The 15,326-nt window shown below is 45.5% G+C and overlaps 2 protein-coding genes and 1 long non-coding RNA gene across 9 annotated transcripts; 1 reads left to right on the top strand and 2 right to left on the bottom strand.

The window, feature by feature from the left end:
- Nucleotides 1-2,066: 2,066 nt before the first annotated feature.
- nudt13 (nudix hydrolase 13) lies at nt 2,067-8,352 on the bottom strand. 2 transcript variants are annotated; one of them, XM_004086810.4, is made up of 10 exons: nt 8,243-8,352; nt 4,684-4,795; nt 4,229-4,364; nt 4,020-4,162; nt 3,845-3,952; nt 3,657-3,763; nt 3,412-3,537; nt 2,830-2,941; nt 2,604-2,758; nt 2,067-2,534 (listed from the first exon to the last, which is right to left on the bottom strand). In XM_004086810.4, the coding sequence occupies exons 3-10, from the start codon at nt 4,321-4,323 to the stop codon at nt 2,340-2,342; spliced, it is 1,041 nt and encodes a 346-aa protein (XP_004086858.1). In that variant the 5' UTR covers nt 4,324-4,364; nt 4,684-4,795; nt 8,243-8,352; the 3' UTR covers nt 2,067-2,339. The 2 variants fall into 2 exon arrangements, with proteins under 2 accessions (XP_004086858.1, XP_011471794.1); XM_011473492.3 differs by lacking the exon at nt 4,684-4,795 and having other exon boundaries at nt 8,243-8,349.
- Nucleotides 7,640-10,055, top strand: rpp30 (ribonuclease P/MRP subunit p30). 5 transcript variants are annotated; one of them, XM_011473497.3, is made up of 11 exons: nt 7,647-7,988; nt 8,284-8,342; nt 8,407-8,541; nt 8,629-8,700; nt 8,814-8,903; nt 9,013-9,129; nt 9,199-9,228; nt 9,382-9,419; nt 9,519-9,598; nt 9,729-9,803; nt 9,873-10,055. In XM_011473497.3, the coding sequence occupies exons 1-11, from the start codon at nt 7,907-7,909 to the stop codon at nt 9,908-9,910; spliced, it is 816 nt and encodes a 271-aa protein (XP_011471799.1). In that variant the 5' UTR covers nt 7,647-7,906; the 3' UTR covers nt 9,911-10,055. The 5 variants fall into 5 exon arrangements, with proteins under 5 accessions (XP_011471800.1, XP_011471795.1, XP_011471796.1 ...); XM_004086809.4 differs by having other exon boundaries at nt 7,650-7,988; nt 8,419-8,541; XM_011473493.3 differs by having other exon boundaries at nt 7,642-7,988; nt 9,382-9,598.
- A 28-nt stretch (nt 10,056-10,083) lies between these two features.
- LOC101162274 lies at nt 10,084-12,082 on the bottom strand. Of its 2 annotated transcripts, none has more exons than XR_908524.3 (4): nt 11,786-12,082; nt 11,147-11,236; nt 10,896-10,985; nt 10,084-10,795 (listed from the first exon to the last, which is right to left on the bottom strand). It is a non-coding gene; the product is annotated as an uncharacterized LOC101162274 (long non-coding RNA). The 2 variants fall into 2 exon arrangements; XR_177692.4 differs by having other exon boundaries at nt 10,896-10,958; nt 11,786-12,078.
- Between the last annotated feature and the right edge of the window lie 3,244 nt (nt 12,083-15,326).

Here is a 15,326-nt window from a genome sequence, read left to right on the forward strand (position 1 = left end):
GGGAAAGAAGGGAGGAAGATGTGGTTGTTGTGGAGCAGGAAGTAGCAGAGATTGGAAAGGATGAGGTTAGGAAGGCTCTGAAAAGGATGAAGAGCGGAAAGGCCGTTGGTCCTGATGACGTACCTGTGGAGGTATGGAAGTGCTTAGGAGAGACAGCAGTGGAATTTCTAACGAGGTTGTTCGATAGGATTTTAGAGAGTGAGAAGATGCCTGAGGAATGGAGGAGAAGCGTTCTGGTCCCGATCTTTAAGAACAAGGGTGACACGCAGAACTGCAGCAACTATAGAGGAATAAAGTTGATGAGCCACACAATGAAGCTGTGGGAAAGAGTAGTGGAAGCCAGGCTTAGGAAGAAGGTGGAGATCTGTGAGCAGCAGTATGGTTTCATGCCCCGTAAGAGCACCACTGATGCCATTTTTGCTTTGAGAATGTTGATGGAAAAGTACAGAGAAGGTCAGAAGGAGCTGCATTGTGTGTTCGTAGATTTAGAGAAGGCGTATGACAGGGTGCCGAGGGAGGAGCTGTGGTACTGTATGAGGTCGTCTGGAGTGGCAGAGAAGTATGTCAGAGTAGTTCAGGACATGTATGAGAGAAGTATGACGGTGGTGAGATGTGCTGTAGGTCAGACAGAGGAGTTCAAGGTGGAGGTGGGACTACACCAAGGATCAGCTTTGAGTCCTTTTTTGTTTGCTATGCTGATGGACAGGCTGACAGACGAGGTAAGACAGGAATCTCCCTGGACAATGATGTTTGCGGATGACATTGTAATTTGCAGTGAGAGTAGAGAGCAGGTGGAGGAACAGCTAGAGAGGTGGAGGTTTGCTCTGGAAAGAAGAGGCATGAAGGTCAGTCGTAGTAAGACAGAATACATGTGTCTGAACGAGAGGGATCAAGGTAGAAGCGTTAGGTTACAGGGGGCTGAGGTGAAGAAGGTGCAGGAGTTTAAGTACTTGGGGTCAACAGTTCAGTGTGATGGGGATTGTGGAAAAGAGGTGAAGAGGCGAGTGCAGGCAGGTTGGAGCGGTTGGAGGAAAGTGTCAGGAGTGTTGTGTGACAGAAGAGTGCCAGCAAGACTCAAAGGAAAGGTGTACAAGACAGTGGTGAGACCAGCTCTGCTCTATGGGTTAGAGACGGTAGCAGTGAGACAGAGACAAGAGGCTGAGATGGAGGTAGCGGAGATGAAGATGTTGAGGTTCTCCTTAGGAGTGACCAGGTTAGACAGGATAAGGAACGAGTACATCAGAGGGACGGCTCATGTTGCCTGTGTTAGCGACAAAGTCAGAGAAGCCAGACTGAGATGGTTTGGACATGTTCAGAGGAGGGATAGTGGATATATTGGTAGAAGGATGTTGGAGATGGAGCTGCCTGGCCGGAGGGCAAGAGGACGGCCAAAGAGGAGATACATGGATGTCTTAACAGAGGACATGAAGTTGGCTAATGTTAGGGTAGATGATGTTCATGATAGAGTGAGGTGGAAAAGGATGATTCGCTGTGGCGACCCCTGATGGGAAAAGCCGAAAGAGAAAGAAGATTGTTTCAAACTCGCTTGTGTGGCTGTTTATTAGGGTCACAAAAAGGAAGAAAAACTACAAGATTTAAAGTTGCCCACAAACCAGAATTGTAGTTCTAAAGAGCCTAAATTGTCTAAGAAACGACTGAGGATTTTTTAATTAGGCTAAAAACGTCACAAATTTAATTGAAAGATACTGGGAACGACATTGTTTTTGCAGTGCTGTAAAAAAAAAGAAAAAAGGTTTATATGTTTGGTGAGCATGAATGGAATTGACCCGACTTGGAAGAAGACAGTTTGATTGGACGTCTGTTCTTTAGCGTCACACATAGAAAGGCTAAGAGGGGAGAGACAAAAACTTATTATTTACTGATCAATTTGCTCCCTGCTGTTACTCTTAAATCCATTTTTAGATGCGCATCTTTAAATCTCTACAAATGATCCAATCTAGTCTGATCTGGTTTTTTTATTTTTATTTTTTTTATTTGTAGGACTAAATATTTTCTGCTGGTTTTAGTTCATTTGAAGTTGTTCTTGTAAAAAAAAAAAAAGAAAAGACACTTTTTCTGTTTTATTCTGTTAAAAAAGATTGAAGCTTCTCTGAAAACAGGATCAACGATCAACAGATCAATATTTCCAAAAACACAGCAGACACAAACACACCATTCAGGGAGGACAGACAGGCGTCTGCTCCTATGACAGTCCCTCCACCTTCATCTCCTCTCTGCAGCCCCCCGTCTGCTCCTCATCCTCATTCCCGACTGCAGAACGAGGTTTCAGCCGCTCTTTAAGACGCTGCTAAGCTCCTCCCAGAGAGACCGTCCAGTGTTCACTCTGAGGCCTGCAGGTGGCGCTGGCGGTCACTCCACTCTGAAATGAGGTGGTGGGCGACTGCGTGTTTGGGGGGGAGCCAGACGTCAGGAGGACGGCCTCCTCTGGGCGGGACGCCGGCCTGCAGGGCGGAGCTGATCTCCTCCGGCGTGAACCAGCGCGCGTCCTCCAGCTCCGAGCGGTCCACGTCCAGCTGAGGGAGGGAGATCACACGCCGGGTTCTGGTTCTGGCTCACTACGTCTGAAACCGAGGACGGCTCACCTGGGTGTGGGCGGGGCTGACGGTGGCGTGGCAGCCCAGCATGAAGGAGCTGTGGGGGAAAGGCCAGTGCTGCGAGGAGCTGTAGGACACGTCCTGAACCTCCAGACCCACCTCCTCTGCCACCTCCCTGTGCAGCGTCTCCTCCAGAGTCTCACCTGGAAGCAGAGCGCAGTCAGACCGGAGCCCAGCAGAACACAAGAACCAGGTGTGAACGGGCGGCACCGACCCATGTCGCAGAAGCCGGCGAGGGCGCTGTACATCCCACGAGGGAAGGACGCCTGGCGGCCCAGCAGGCAGCGGCTCCCGTCCGACAGCAGCACGATGACCACGGGGGACATCTGTGAACCACAGGCAGGCGGGTCACGCTGGCCCCTCCCACCAGAACATGGGGCGTTTGGGACAAATGATTCTTTTAAATTTAACAACCTGATCTTCCAAAGCTCCGCCCCTTTAGGTTACAAAACTGATGATGATGTCATTCTGTACGAATGATGAACTCAGGTGACTTCACTGAGGCGTGTCTGTTCACACACCTGTTGCAGGAGTGACTGCGGCACGTGCACGCACATACGTGCACAATGTGGTCTGCACATGATCCAGTTTCAAACCAGACTGGAGGTTCTCCATCTTCAGGTTCTGTTTGGGACAGAACCTCCTCCTGCAGGAGAACACGCCCAGCAGCCCAGCAGACCGCAGCTTTCTGAGGAGCAGGCGGTGAAACTCCGCCCCCTGCTGGTCACCAGGAACTGCAAAGGATGTGCTCAGTTCTGGTGGATCAGAACCAGCGCAGGGAGGAAAGAAAAATCACCTTTGGATAGTAGATTATGGAGCTGCTGCTGCAGACCCTCTGGCTGCCGGCCCGGTTCCGGTGAGTGGGCTGGCCCGTGGCGCTGCAGAACCCGTTGGTCTGATGCCAGCGCAGCAGAGCTTGAGCCTGCAAGAGAGACCGACATCAGAACCAGGAAATGGACCAGAAACAACAGAGTTCGTGTTTTTTTAGCATCCTGGACTGGGAGAGGAACCAGAACCGCATGTTGGGTTCCAGCTGCTGACCTTGGCCACCAGCTGGGCCGCAGGTCCCGGTAGAAGAAAGAAGGATTTCCTCAGGTCTATGAAGGTCCCCGCACAGAATTCTGCTACTGCCGCCTGGTCCAGATGTCCTAAATGAAGACCAGAACCACAGAACCTGTATGTCATGGTTGAGGGAAGGAAACACTGGTGATTCTGTCAGGCGATCTTACCAACATCCAGGCAGAACTGAGCCTGGTTCTGTTCACTGCAGCCAATCAGAATAGAGTCTTCTAGCAGAGGTCCATCAGAACCAAAGTTCTGGAGGAGTGATTGAACTCCTGAAACAGGGACACAGCAGTCTTAGCTTTCAGTATTAGGTTCTCGTTCCTCCTGAGGTTCTGGTACCTGAGCAGGTGAGGGTGACGGGTCTGAAGGTTCCGGTGGGTCCGCGCTGCAGCAGAGGCTGAAGGCGGTGGAACAGAACCAGCTGACCGTCCTGCAGCGCCGCCGCACACGCCTCGTCCTCCTGCTTCAGCCGGTTCAGGAATCTGGACCCAGTTTGTACATCAATCACATCAATCGGGTCACTCGATCAATCAGTTTGGGTTCCTGACCTCATCCTGGACACAAAGCTGGAGCTGAAGCGGGTCAGACCCAGAACCTGAGGTCTGGCACTGAGGATCCCCCTCAGAGGGTTTAGGAGGAGCATCGTTCTGGGTCCACTAGTCAGAACTGGCCTGGTTCTGTTGCCTGCAGACAGGAAACAGGTCAAAGGTTCTGCTGGGGTCCGAACCTATTCTAACAGACCGGTTCCTATCCACATGGACTCCCGGTAGACTCGGGAAACAGATGTATGATATGATATTCCAAACATATAGCCGAACCGGAACAGACCTGACCCGTTCTGTGCTTTGGGGCAAAGTTCTAAAGTTTGACAACACCGAGTCACGTGTTTCACGCGATGTTCTTTTAAGTCAGCGGGAAGATTTCAACGGACCGGTAAAACCGAACCTTGGGATTCAGTATCAGAATAGAACCGTGGTTCGGCTCGGTTCGTGTCTTTTCGTACCTGCAGGTTGCTGAACGTCTTCCTCGGCGGTGCCTCACAGAGCGAGATTGACGCGCGCACCGCCCCCTGCTGGCGGGAAAGGGGAACGTTCCGCTCCGGACCGGAAACTGATCTGAGATCAGAGTTTTTATTATATATTTTATTTTTTATTGAAGACACAAACTTGAGGTTTACAATCTTTGTGGCAGTTGTCCAAGGTGTTTGTCAAATTATAATTAGATATAGCATAGAAAAATGTAAACAATTACAAAATTAGGTAAAAGAATATGGTTTGGTTTAAAGGAATCGACATTTGTGTATATAAAATGTACCCAGGATAGTTATAACATTTAAAACGATTTCTGTGTTTTTGTTTTCTAAAATAAACCCAAAAATGATTTATGGAAAAGTCTGATAGACATGGAATCTTGGGGAAAAGCCAATAACGTATATCATCGTATCAACGTATATCCTAAAAGGCTTTAGAGTAAAAACATTAAAAGAAAAGATGCTCAGTTGTTTTAATATCCTCATTACAAAAAGAACAATTTTCAGGAATTCCGTTTTCTGAGCAATTCTTTGTAAGGGTTTAGACCTGAAAAGGGTTTGAAAAGTGGACTTTAGGTTGAGATCAGAGCGACACGTGAAAAGAAGATAAATAAAAACATGTAAAACTGGGTGTGAATGCACAAAGTAGACCAGCAAAAACACACAAAAAAGGTTATTTCATGTGTTTATTTATAAGTTTCAAGGATTAAAGGGGTTATTGTCATTGTACAGTTAGGAAACAGGTTTTCCTGAGATGCTCACTTTGCTTTTCGCTCTGAATACCACAAGGTTAAAAGGTTAAACAAAAAGATAGTGTACGATATTTAAAACTCATCATTTGCGGAAAAAAGATGATAAAGGAGAACAATGACAATAATCAGTGAGAAACAAACCAGATAATACCTGAGCATTAACTGAATTAACAGTAGGGCTGCACGGCATAAGCAAAACTTGCGATATTGGTGATTAATATTGCGATAACGATTGAATTTACGGTATATAAACAAATAGCAAAACTACCAAAAAACATCATTTCCATTTTATTGCAACAGTTTAAGAATTAAACTCCCAATGACATCAAATCCTTAAAGTTTTACAATTTTAATAGATTCTTGGTAATTAAAATAAAACAACAGTTTTGACTGACAGCTTCATTCATGCAGATGGTGAAAATTGTTCATTCCAGTCAAAACTTCAAACCTCCTTAACTTAACATCCATCTGAAATTCAACGCTGACATCATGTATGACCCTGAAAGAGTCCAGACATCATCGTGGATTTCTGTAGCATATTTACACCAACATTCACAGTGCAGCAAACCTTCTGTTTGATTGATGGGGGACCATCCTGATGATAAATGATTCATCTGTTGATTTGACACTAAGACAAATATATTGATTACAAAGCAAAGGTTTCTGAGGCACAACTAGGACTCCTTAAAGGAATAAAAAAAAAAAAACATAACTTGAACTTATCCAGTGATGAAAGTCAGGCAAGGAAAAAATCCCTGAACTTTTCTTTGAGCGATATGGCGGGCACAGAGCGAAATTTTGGAAAAATACGTGGTCTTAGATGCATTCTGGTGCATTCTGGCAGCTAGTTATTCACTTCTTTATCAAAAAACTAAGACTAATTGGAGCATCATGATTTGTCATTCAAACCCCTAGTTTGACTCTCCATTAAGGACTTGCTGGTCCTAAAAAAGAATTTGGAAAATTGCTCAAAGTAACACAATCCTACAATCTACGCTTTTCCTTAAAGCTGCAAAACATACAATTGCTAAAATATAGTAACATCAAAGCCCCAAATGGCAAAAAGAACACCAGTAACTATGATATTCTATGAAAATACCTCAGTTATTTATACATTATTTCTGCTTTAGAAATGACTGATGTACAACATCCACTTGCACTGTTTTCTCAAACTATAATTACATCAAAATATGGGATCTGCTTTAAACTATAATTCTATAACATAATACATCAATTCTTTAACACCAATACTAAGTAATCTGGGAAATATCAAAACAAACATACAAACTAAACAAAACATTGTAAACATTATTTTTTAAGGGAGTGCGGGTCCAAACCATCAAATACTTATAATTAATGTCAACTATACTGAACTAAATCATGGTAATTAGGAAATACAAATAAATTAGATAAAGAAATGTATTCAAAATAAAAACTGAAACTCAAAACTAAAATTGAAATTATTTCAAAATGTGGTTTTGAGATTATTTTACACAAAAAAGTATTTGACCTACACTACCTTAAAAATCTTTTTTTTTTTTCCATCCAAGACCACTTCAATTTGTTTTTTATCGTCTTCTCACAACTGAGGTCGTGACCACGCTCAATAATGACGATGCCTGCCATTATTTTAACACAAATTTGATCGCAAACTCTACAGATGTGTTTGTGAAAGTTTAGCGTGGGTCCGCCAGTTTTGGTCTCTAGGGAAGCAAGTCACGCTGACCACGTGGTGCAGACAGAGCCAATCAGACCCGTCGACGCATCCGAAAGCAACTAAAACGTCCCGTCATTGGTCAATTAGGCCGGGAAGACGAGAGATGGCCACGACCATAGAGGAAACGATCTGCGGAGAAATATAGAAAATAAAGCTAAAATTAGCTGATTTCAGACCATTTTTTAATCCGGAAAGCGATTTGTCCGTAGAGATCAGGTCTTTATTTCCCGGAAAGTACGTTCGGTTTGCTCAAAAACCCGGATTTCCGGGAATTCCCGGAAGACTTTCATCACTGCTTATCAAACAGAAAAAGACTGGACACTAGTCCTGGATTTATCTCTCAGTAAAATAAATGGTTTCACGTCAACCAATTGCTGTGTAACCCCCCCCCCCCCCCCAAATAAATAAACAAATAAATAAATAAAAAAAGGAGCATGCATAAGACTGACATGCCAATAGATGTGTAAATAAAGATGAGATCAACAAAGAAACAAATTAACCAACTATAAATAAGTGGATAAAATAAAAATGAATGGGGATTTCAAAAACTGACATATTGTCAATAATTAATTTTTTCAAAGATAATTTTAGGTTAAGTAATTCAGAAATCCAGATGAAGAATAAAAAACTGGGCTGGTCTCCCACCATCGCGAGAACCCAGTGACGCCCCTGCGCAAACGAGACTTCAACTCCCATCGGCCTTTGGGGTTTCCGCACGTGCAGCGTCATGGCGGTTTTCATGGACCTAAATCTGATGTTTTCGGCGGACCGGACTCGAATCAGCAAACTGCTGGAGACGGCGGCTCACCGTAAGTTACCCCCCGAACTTCCCGGTTCTGTGGTTCGGCAGCTTCGCCTGTTTTAGCAGAAATACCCGGATGTTTTAAAGATAGCTGGCGATTCGAATCGTTTATTCCCCCGCGCGCTGCTTCCCATTAAACCTCCGCGTGAAAAGTCCTTATGGAGAAGAACCCGGTTCGGACGTGACCAGAACTTCCTCCTGTTCGACAACCTCTGCTGCTGACGTTCCTCGGGGTTCTGCTAGGACGCTCGTGTGGCTCACCTGTGCGCATGCGCTCTAAAGCCTTCTTCTTGTCTTTGCAGTGGGTTTCTCCACCGTCGCCATCAACTACATGTTCGAACCGACAGCCAAGCAGAAGCAGGTCAGTCCACCCGGAACCACAAACTCCCACCTTGACGTCATGGCTTTTACTTTGAAAGTCTCAGCTTCCTCTGCAGGAAATTCCTGTCCCTAAACCAATCAATGAGCTGATTGATCAGCTGCCCGTCGTGCAGGGGCGCTCCCGCCCCATCAGAGTATTGAACAGGCTGACCGTGGTGGTGTCCGACCCCAGTCACTATGTAAGAGTCTGTGCTGAAGTATTGATCGGAATCAATCAGCTGATCGATCCAAACCTTCTGTGTGTGTGTGTGTGTGAACGTGTTCAGAGGCCCAACGCTCCAGAGTATCGCCGCTTTGACCTCCTGGCGGTGCAGCCCACCTCGGAGAAGCTGTTCCATGTGAGCTTCACTGATGTGTTCAGTGTCTTCAGGAGATTCTAGTTGTGGTTTGTGTTAGACATCAGTCATTTGTTTGTGTGTGTGTGTGTGTGTGTGTGTGTGTGTGCGTGCAGGCGGCCTGCATGCTGTACGACATCGACATCATCTGCATCTCCGTCACCGAGAAGCTTCCTTTTTTCTTCAAGAGAGCGCCGATCAATGGGGTGACCTCTCCGCCGCCAGGCCTTCTCGTTGTCGCCGTTGTGCGACTGCATGTGTGCGTTTTTCTGCATGTGTGCGTTTTTCTGCATGTGTGCGCGTTGCTGTGTCCAGGCCATCGACCGCGGAGTCATGTTCGAGGTGTCGTACTCTGCGGCCATCAGAGACTCCACCATGAGGCGCTACACCATCGCCAACGCCGCCAGTCTGACGGACAGCTGTAAAGGGAAGGTGGGTTCTTTGCCCCGCCCACTCTGAGGTGACATCATCACTCACCTGACACATCTGTTGGTCTTTCAGAACGTGATCCTGTCCAGCGCGGCAGAGAAGGTCAGTGTTCTGAACTTGCCCACACCATCACACTGCCACCCCCGTGTTTCACAGTGAAAGCTGTTTTTACTCCACCTGTTGAACCTCAATGGCAGACCTGAGTTTTGGTCCTCTCAGGCTCCCGTAGTTTTTAAAAATCCTTTGTGTTTTCAGGCTTTGGAGCTGCGAGGACCGTATGACATCACCAACCTGTATCCTTTGATCATCACGAGTGGGTGGGGCCCCGTCACAGCAGCCGCCCCCCCACAACAGCAGTGTCTGTTTGTTGTGTTCCTGATGTGCGTCTTCAGAGGTTTGCTGTTCGGTTTGTCAGATGGAGACGCAAAAGAGGCCGTCTCCTCCACCTGCAGGGCGGCGCTGCTGCACGCAGGTGAGGACGGACGCCATCCCAGGCTCTTCCTCTTCCTCCTGTTTAGGGACAGAGGAAGCAGAGACTTTCAGTCCACGACTTGTGGACGGATCCTGGATGTTAATTCCAACCCGTGTGTGTTTGTGGTCAGAAACTCGGAAGACGGCCAGCGGGATCGTGTACACGGCGAGGAGCCAGCAGGAGGCGCCGTCGGATCCTCCGGAGGGTCAGTTCTGGTGCAGAAGTGAGCTCAGCATCCGAGTATCTGATAAGAATGTAACGTCTACCTGTGCAGGTGACACTCCTGCCGCCAAGAGGGTCAAGACCACCTGATTGACAGCTAGGGAGGCGGGGCCAGCTCCGATTTCTGTGACTTCATTATCATGAGTTTTTCTTTTTTAAATCAAGTATTTAAAAAAAATTTTTTTGGACAACTTTTGTATTTTTTTGGAAAAATAAAATTGATTTAAGAACCTCCCCCCCCCCCCTTAAAAAAAGGAGTCTTATTTCAAAATCAAAGCGTATCAAAGCTTTTATTCTGAAATCTACATTACAAACGCTGTTAGTCTTGGAGCTTGACGATAATGAAATAAAGTTTAGGAGGTCGTTCCTTCACATTCAGATTGGACATACAAATATAGATATCTTTATAAAAATAGAAATGTACGAACAGGAAGACTAGTGAACATTTCTGGATTCATATTTCATTAATCGTACAAAGATGTAATTAAATTAAACATTTTTTAAAGTTAATTCAAGTCACTAAACAGAATTTTTCCCTTAAACACCACAGAGGGAGGAGTTATCCTGAGACCAGACTGAGGGGAGAAACACCCTCCCTGGTGAAATAGCCCTTTACTGTTAGAGGTCAAAGGTCATAGCAGTTTCTTTGGACTGGATGGATTAAACCAATCAGACGAGGAGGGCGTGGCTTAAACTTACTGAAGCAAAAAACCTCTAATAGCCTCAAACATCAGAGTGTTGCAGAACAAAATCAAAAGTAAACACAAGTGGGGTGGACGTCCCGACCCGCTGGAGTTACTGCGAGTCGATGGAGGAAGACGATGATGGCCTGAAGCTCTGGCAGCAGCTGCTGAAGAAAAACCCTCAGGTGGAGTTTAAGAGTAGTTTGATGGTTGAAGGTTCAGACGAGTCCTCCAGAGACTGCAGGAAGTTCTCCTCCTCACTTCAGAGACCCATGATGTGGTTGATATGACCCTAAAAGCACAAGAACCAAGCAGTTGACTCCATCTCCCAGAATTCATTTCACTAATAAAAAAGCCAAACTTAGAGGTGCTAAAGCTGATGAAGAAATTACCGGCTCTCCTCCGAGACATCGGGCGCAGCAGATGGTAGGAGGTCTGAGATGAACGGCACGAACCTGCGCACACGTCAAGGGACCTCGTTTCTATGGCAACAGCAGCATCACATGAAGCTGAGGCTTCTGATCTGAACGTGGAACCTCAGGGAGGTTCTGATGGGAGTCAACGGGCTTTTTTTGTTTTGTTTACGTCCATCTGGCCAGAATGTTGACTTTAATGAACAACATCTGCAGCTTCAAGCACTGACCTGCTCCTGCTGACTGGTCACCGTGGCAACGCAGGACGTCTCCATGGGACACTCCGCCAGCTGCAGAGCCGCCTCCATGCACAGTCGCTTCTGGATGCAAACATCATCAGTGTGTTCAAACTTCTGCTTCATTTATAGAAACATCTGCAGGAACTGACCCAGACCCGAGTGAAGCGGTTTTGAAGCTAAGTTAGAATCACAGACAAACTCCGTGACAGCCAGCTGATTGATCACCTGATCATAATAACGACCCCACCCCCTCTACTTTCCAAATGACAACCACCAACGTGAACTTCTGGAGCCGTGAGATCTTCAAACTGAAGATTTACTTTTCCTTTATCTGGAACCTCAGAAGCATCAGAACATCCGGGCCCAGAGTGGACTTGGATGGGTTCTTAGAACCGTATAAATCTGGTCCAAACATCGTTCTGACAACAGAAGCAGGAGATAAAGGTAAATAAACGGTTGGGCACTTCAGCGGGCAGCCCAGTCAGGGTCTTCAGTCCCACTATGGAACCAGGAAGTGGATGTTAAACAAATCAGCTAGCTAACTAAGGTTTAATCAGCGGAAGGACAACTGACTGATTATTATTACCTGATCAATCAGGACTGAAGTCCACAAACGTATTTTTCTCTCACCTGCACTGGTTTACAACTCCAAAGCTCCGCCCCCTCCTCCAGGAACCGCCTCTTCAGCAGGTTAGCGCCTTCCATGCTAACATGTAGCTTACTGGCAGGAAAACTTTCGCGTTCGCGCAGTGACCGGAAGCTGGCTGTGTTTACTGCCGGTATACAAACAAATCCCCGTGAAACCGGGCGGGTCACCGGTTAGCCACTCGCCAGGCGACTGTGGGCTCCCTGCAGCTCTGGGTCACGGAACCCTCCGTCCTTCCGTCGACCTGCAGACTTTAGTTTACAGCGGGACACATCCGGTCCAAACACGTTCTGGCCCTTCACAATAAAAGCACAGATGAAACGGTCACATTGTCAAAGTCGGTTTAGTCTTTGAAATTATTGTTCAAAAAACAATGAAATAAATTTCATAAGATCCCACAAATGTATCTATCCATATATTGACCTCTCGTTCTACCGTTCAATCGTGTTCAGTTCATGTTTAATGAAAAAAAACTGAAAACAATATTAATTAATACATTATAATTTCTGGAGAGACCGACCAACAAAACATAGAGTTTAAGTTTTGCTTTTTTGTTGGAAAATTTTTTAATATCTCTAAACAGCCACATTTAGGTGTAAATTTTTGCTTTTAATTTGAATATTTTAATCTGGACCGGAAGTCATACTTCCCCCTAACTTCTTTATTTTGACCTTTTCCGCCATTCCCTTTTTCCACTCTTTTTCAAATACAGTGACGTAACAGCAGAAAAAAACCAATCAGAGGAAGGTCAAACTTTTAACGTCACCGTTAATAAGGGATCAGAGTTTTAATGTTCAATTTTTTAAAAAAAGATGTAAAAAAATTAACACATTTTAAGATATAATATCAATGATATTTGTGAAGTTTACCAACATAACAAAGAAACACTTTTCCACCTTTTTTTCCTCCTTGTGTTAAAACCAAACAGCTCTGGTCAGACATGGAAACATTTGTAAATTCTCTTAATATATATATTTTTGTATGTATTGAGTTATAAAGTTTATTTGAGACCATCATAAAAAACAATCAATGCTTAATAATTAGCAGAATATGTAAATCAAAGGGTTTTTGCTGCTGCATTCTGAGCCACCAGGGGGCAGCAGAGCACAGGAGCTGATCCTCAGAAAATCACAATATTTATGGACAACAGATCAATGATAACAAAAAGACTTATTAAACACTTTGAACTGATCATGATTTTTAGGTTTGAAAAAAAAAGAGAATTTCAAAACACAGAAAATTATAATTTAAACATTATATTTTTGTAATATTGTACCCCTGGACTATGAAATACACATTTCAAAAGCCAAAAGACAAGAAAGGTTTTCCTTCTTTTGTTCTTTTGTAAATCTAAATAAATGTGAACATACAATAAATAAATTTGATCAGATAGTGATGCAAAGGAGAATTTATTTATTTATATTTTTGTCAACAGGCCAAAGCCCATTAATAAGCAAAATCACACAAAAGTTATTCCTTCCAATTTCTTCCTCCAATTAACTAAAAAAGATGATTAACAACTAAACCAGATTGAAGCTTTAATTTCCACATTTAAGTTTCTTTTTTTAACAGTTAATTATCTAAATATGAATATTATGTGACCCCCTACTAAGGGTAAATGTCGTTATAGTTAGATGTTCTTTTATTTTGGGAAAAAGTCCACTTTAGATTTCAGTATTTTACTGTTTTTGTCCTTCTTGTGACAGAAACTTCCTTTTTCACATAAATAGTTTTTACATCAATGTTTCATTCCAAATCAGAAATTTATTGACAAATCAAATGAAGCGTTAATTGTCTGATCTGAAGATCAGACTCATTTCTGCTCAGCAGAGATCTCTTCACAGGCTTCACTTAAGGTGGAACTGACTCAAAGCGCGACTTAAGGTGGCCTGAGGACGGCTGAGCGGGCGGATTGAGATGGAATCCGGACGGACGGGTTCTGGGTCTCTCCTGAGGATCTGTTAAACGAGTGGAAGCTGTTTGAGCAAACGGAGCGAAAGAACAGGAGGGGATGCAGGAGTGTGAGGAGGAGGAGAAGGAGGATGAAGGTCAGCAGAGTGCTAAACGCTGTTTCAGATTCGGTTCTGGTCCCTCAGGCCCCCCACAGCTCCACCCCCTCCGTCCTCAGTGGCGAAGTTTGACTTGTTTCTCATCATTTTCATGTCGAAGGATTTTGAGCGTAAAATCTTCCTCCCCGAGGCCCTGCAGAGCAGCTCCTCCTCCTCCTCTTCCTCTCTTTAAGGAACAACATTCTCTCAGCAGGAGCCAGCAAATCTGCAGATCATCAGAAGTTCCATCCATCCATCTAGAAACAGGTTCTGCTGAGTTTGGACCTGGCATCCGGACCCCTTCAGGTTCTGCTGGGGGGGAGGAGCCCTGCTCCTTCTTCACCCGTGTTCTGAAAGTCTGAGATGATGCTGAGGGTCTGGACTTCCATGGCGTTCTGAGGTCTGGTTGGAGGAACAGTTCTGGTTCTGCTGCTCCTCCGTTCATTTCAGAAACAAAAACCAGAAAGAACGTGTCATTACAGCCTGATCCCTGGGGGGGGGGGGGGGGTCCAGGCTCAAAGCTGATGGTTCCGGTCACATTCAGGATCCAGAACTTCAGGAACAGAATCTGAGGAGAATCTGCAGAAGTGATGATTGATCTGTCAGTTTGCAGCTTAGAGAAGAAAGACCAAGATCCAAATGTAAAAAAACTCCCAGAAGAATGTGTGTGTGTGTCTGTGTGTGTTTGTATGTCAGTGTGTGTTTGTGTTACAATAACAATAACAACATTAACCCTCCTCATCATGGATCTGGATCTAACGACCAGGTACTGCCCCGTCTTCTCAGGTGTCCTGCTGTTCCCCCGTCGGCCTGTAGGTGGAGCTGTGGCTCCATTAATACCAAAATCAGGAGCGGGGGGGGGGGGGGGGGTTCTGCCCCTCAGATCTTCAACTGGGCTCTCTCCCAAAAATGCAGAGCAAGAAAACTGATTCCAAGAGAGGAGAAGAGATTTGATTTTGTTCTTCAGTTTGATGAACTGCAGAACCGGCGCCATCTCCCGGGTCACATGACCCTGACCAAGGACGTCCCCTCATGGGTGCCAGACCTGCGCTGATGGAGACACTTATGGAACAGATATCACACTACAACTGCTTCCAAAGTCCCGGTCTGGCTCCAGTACCCGGTGCTGGTCCAGGTCCTGGTCTGGATCCAGGTCCTGGTTTCTGGCCATGCCTCACCTTGAAGAGACATCAGAGGTGTCCCTGAAAATCCTGGAGAAACCTGGAAGAGCGAAGAGCCGAGGGAACCCGGATCAGTGAGGGTCCAGAGGAGAACAAAGAGGAGGGACGCAAGAGAGCCTGGTGCCGGTCCAGAGTCCGGCTATCAGAGTCTGCAAACTGGAGCCTGGGGACCCCCCCCCCCCCCCACACACACACACACCCACGCACACGGACACACACACACACACCCACCCCCACACACACCCACCCACACACACACACACACACACACACGCACACACACACACACACGCACA

This window comes from Oryzias latipes, chromosome 19 (assembly GCF_002234675.1).
Source record: "Oryzias latipes chromosome 19, ASM223467v1".
NCBI classification, from domain to species: domain Eukaryota; kingdom Metazoa; phylum Chordata; class Actinopteri; order Beloniformes; family Adrianichthyidae; genus Oryzias; species Oryzias latipes.

What these genes read in the sequence shown, in the direction of transcription:
- rpp30 (XM_011473493.3), top strand. Translation starts at nt 7,907, where the DNA reads ATGGCGGTTTTCATGGACCTAAATCTGATGTTTTCGGCGGACCGGACT. An exon ending in CGACAGCCAAGCAGAAGCAG is followed by an intron (nt 8,343 to 8,406) that starts GTCAGTCCACCC and finishes TGAAAGTCTCAG; the next exon opens with CTTCCTCTGCAGGAAATTCC. An exon ending in TGTCCAGCGCGGCAGAGAAG is followed by an intron (nt 9,229 to 9,381) that starts GTCAGTGTTCTG and finishes TTGTGTTTTCAG; the next exon opens with GCTTTGGAGCTGCGAGGACC.
- nudt13 (XM_011473492.3), bottom strand. An exon ending in TCAGTTCTGCCTGGATGTTG is followed by an intron (nt 3,764 to 3,844) that starts GTAAGATCGCCT and finishes GTCTTCATTTAG; the next exon opens with GACATCTGGACCAGGCGGCA. An exon ending in TCAGCCCCGCCCACACCCAG is followed by an intron (nt 2,535 to 2,603) that starts GTGAGCCGTCCT and finishes TCCCTCCCTCAG; the next exon opens with CTGGACGTGGACCGCTCGGA.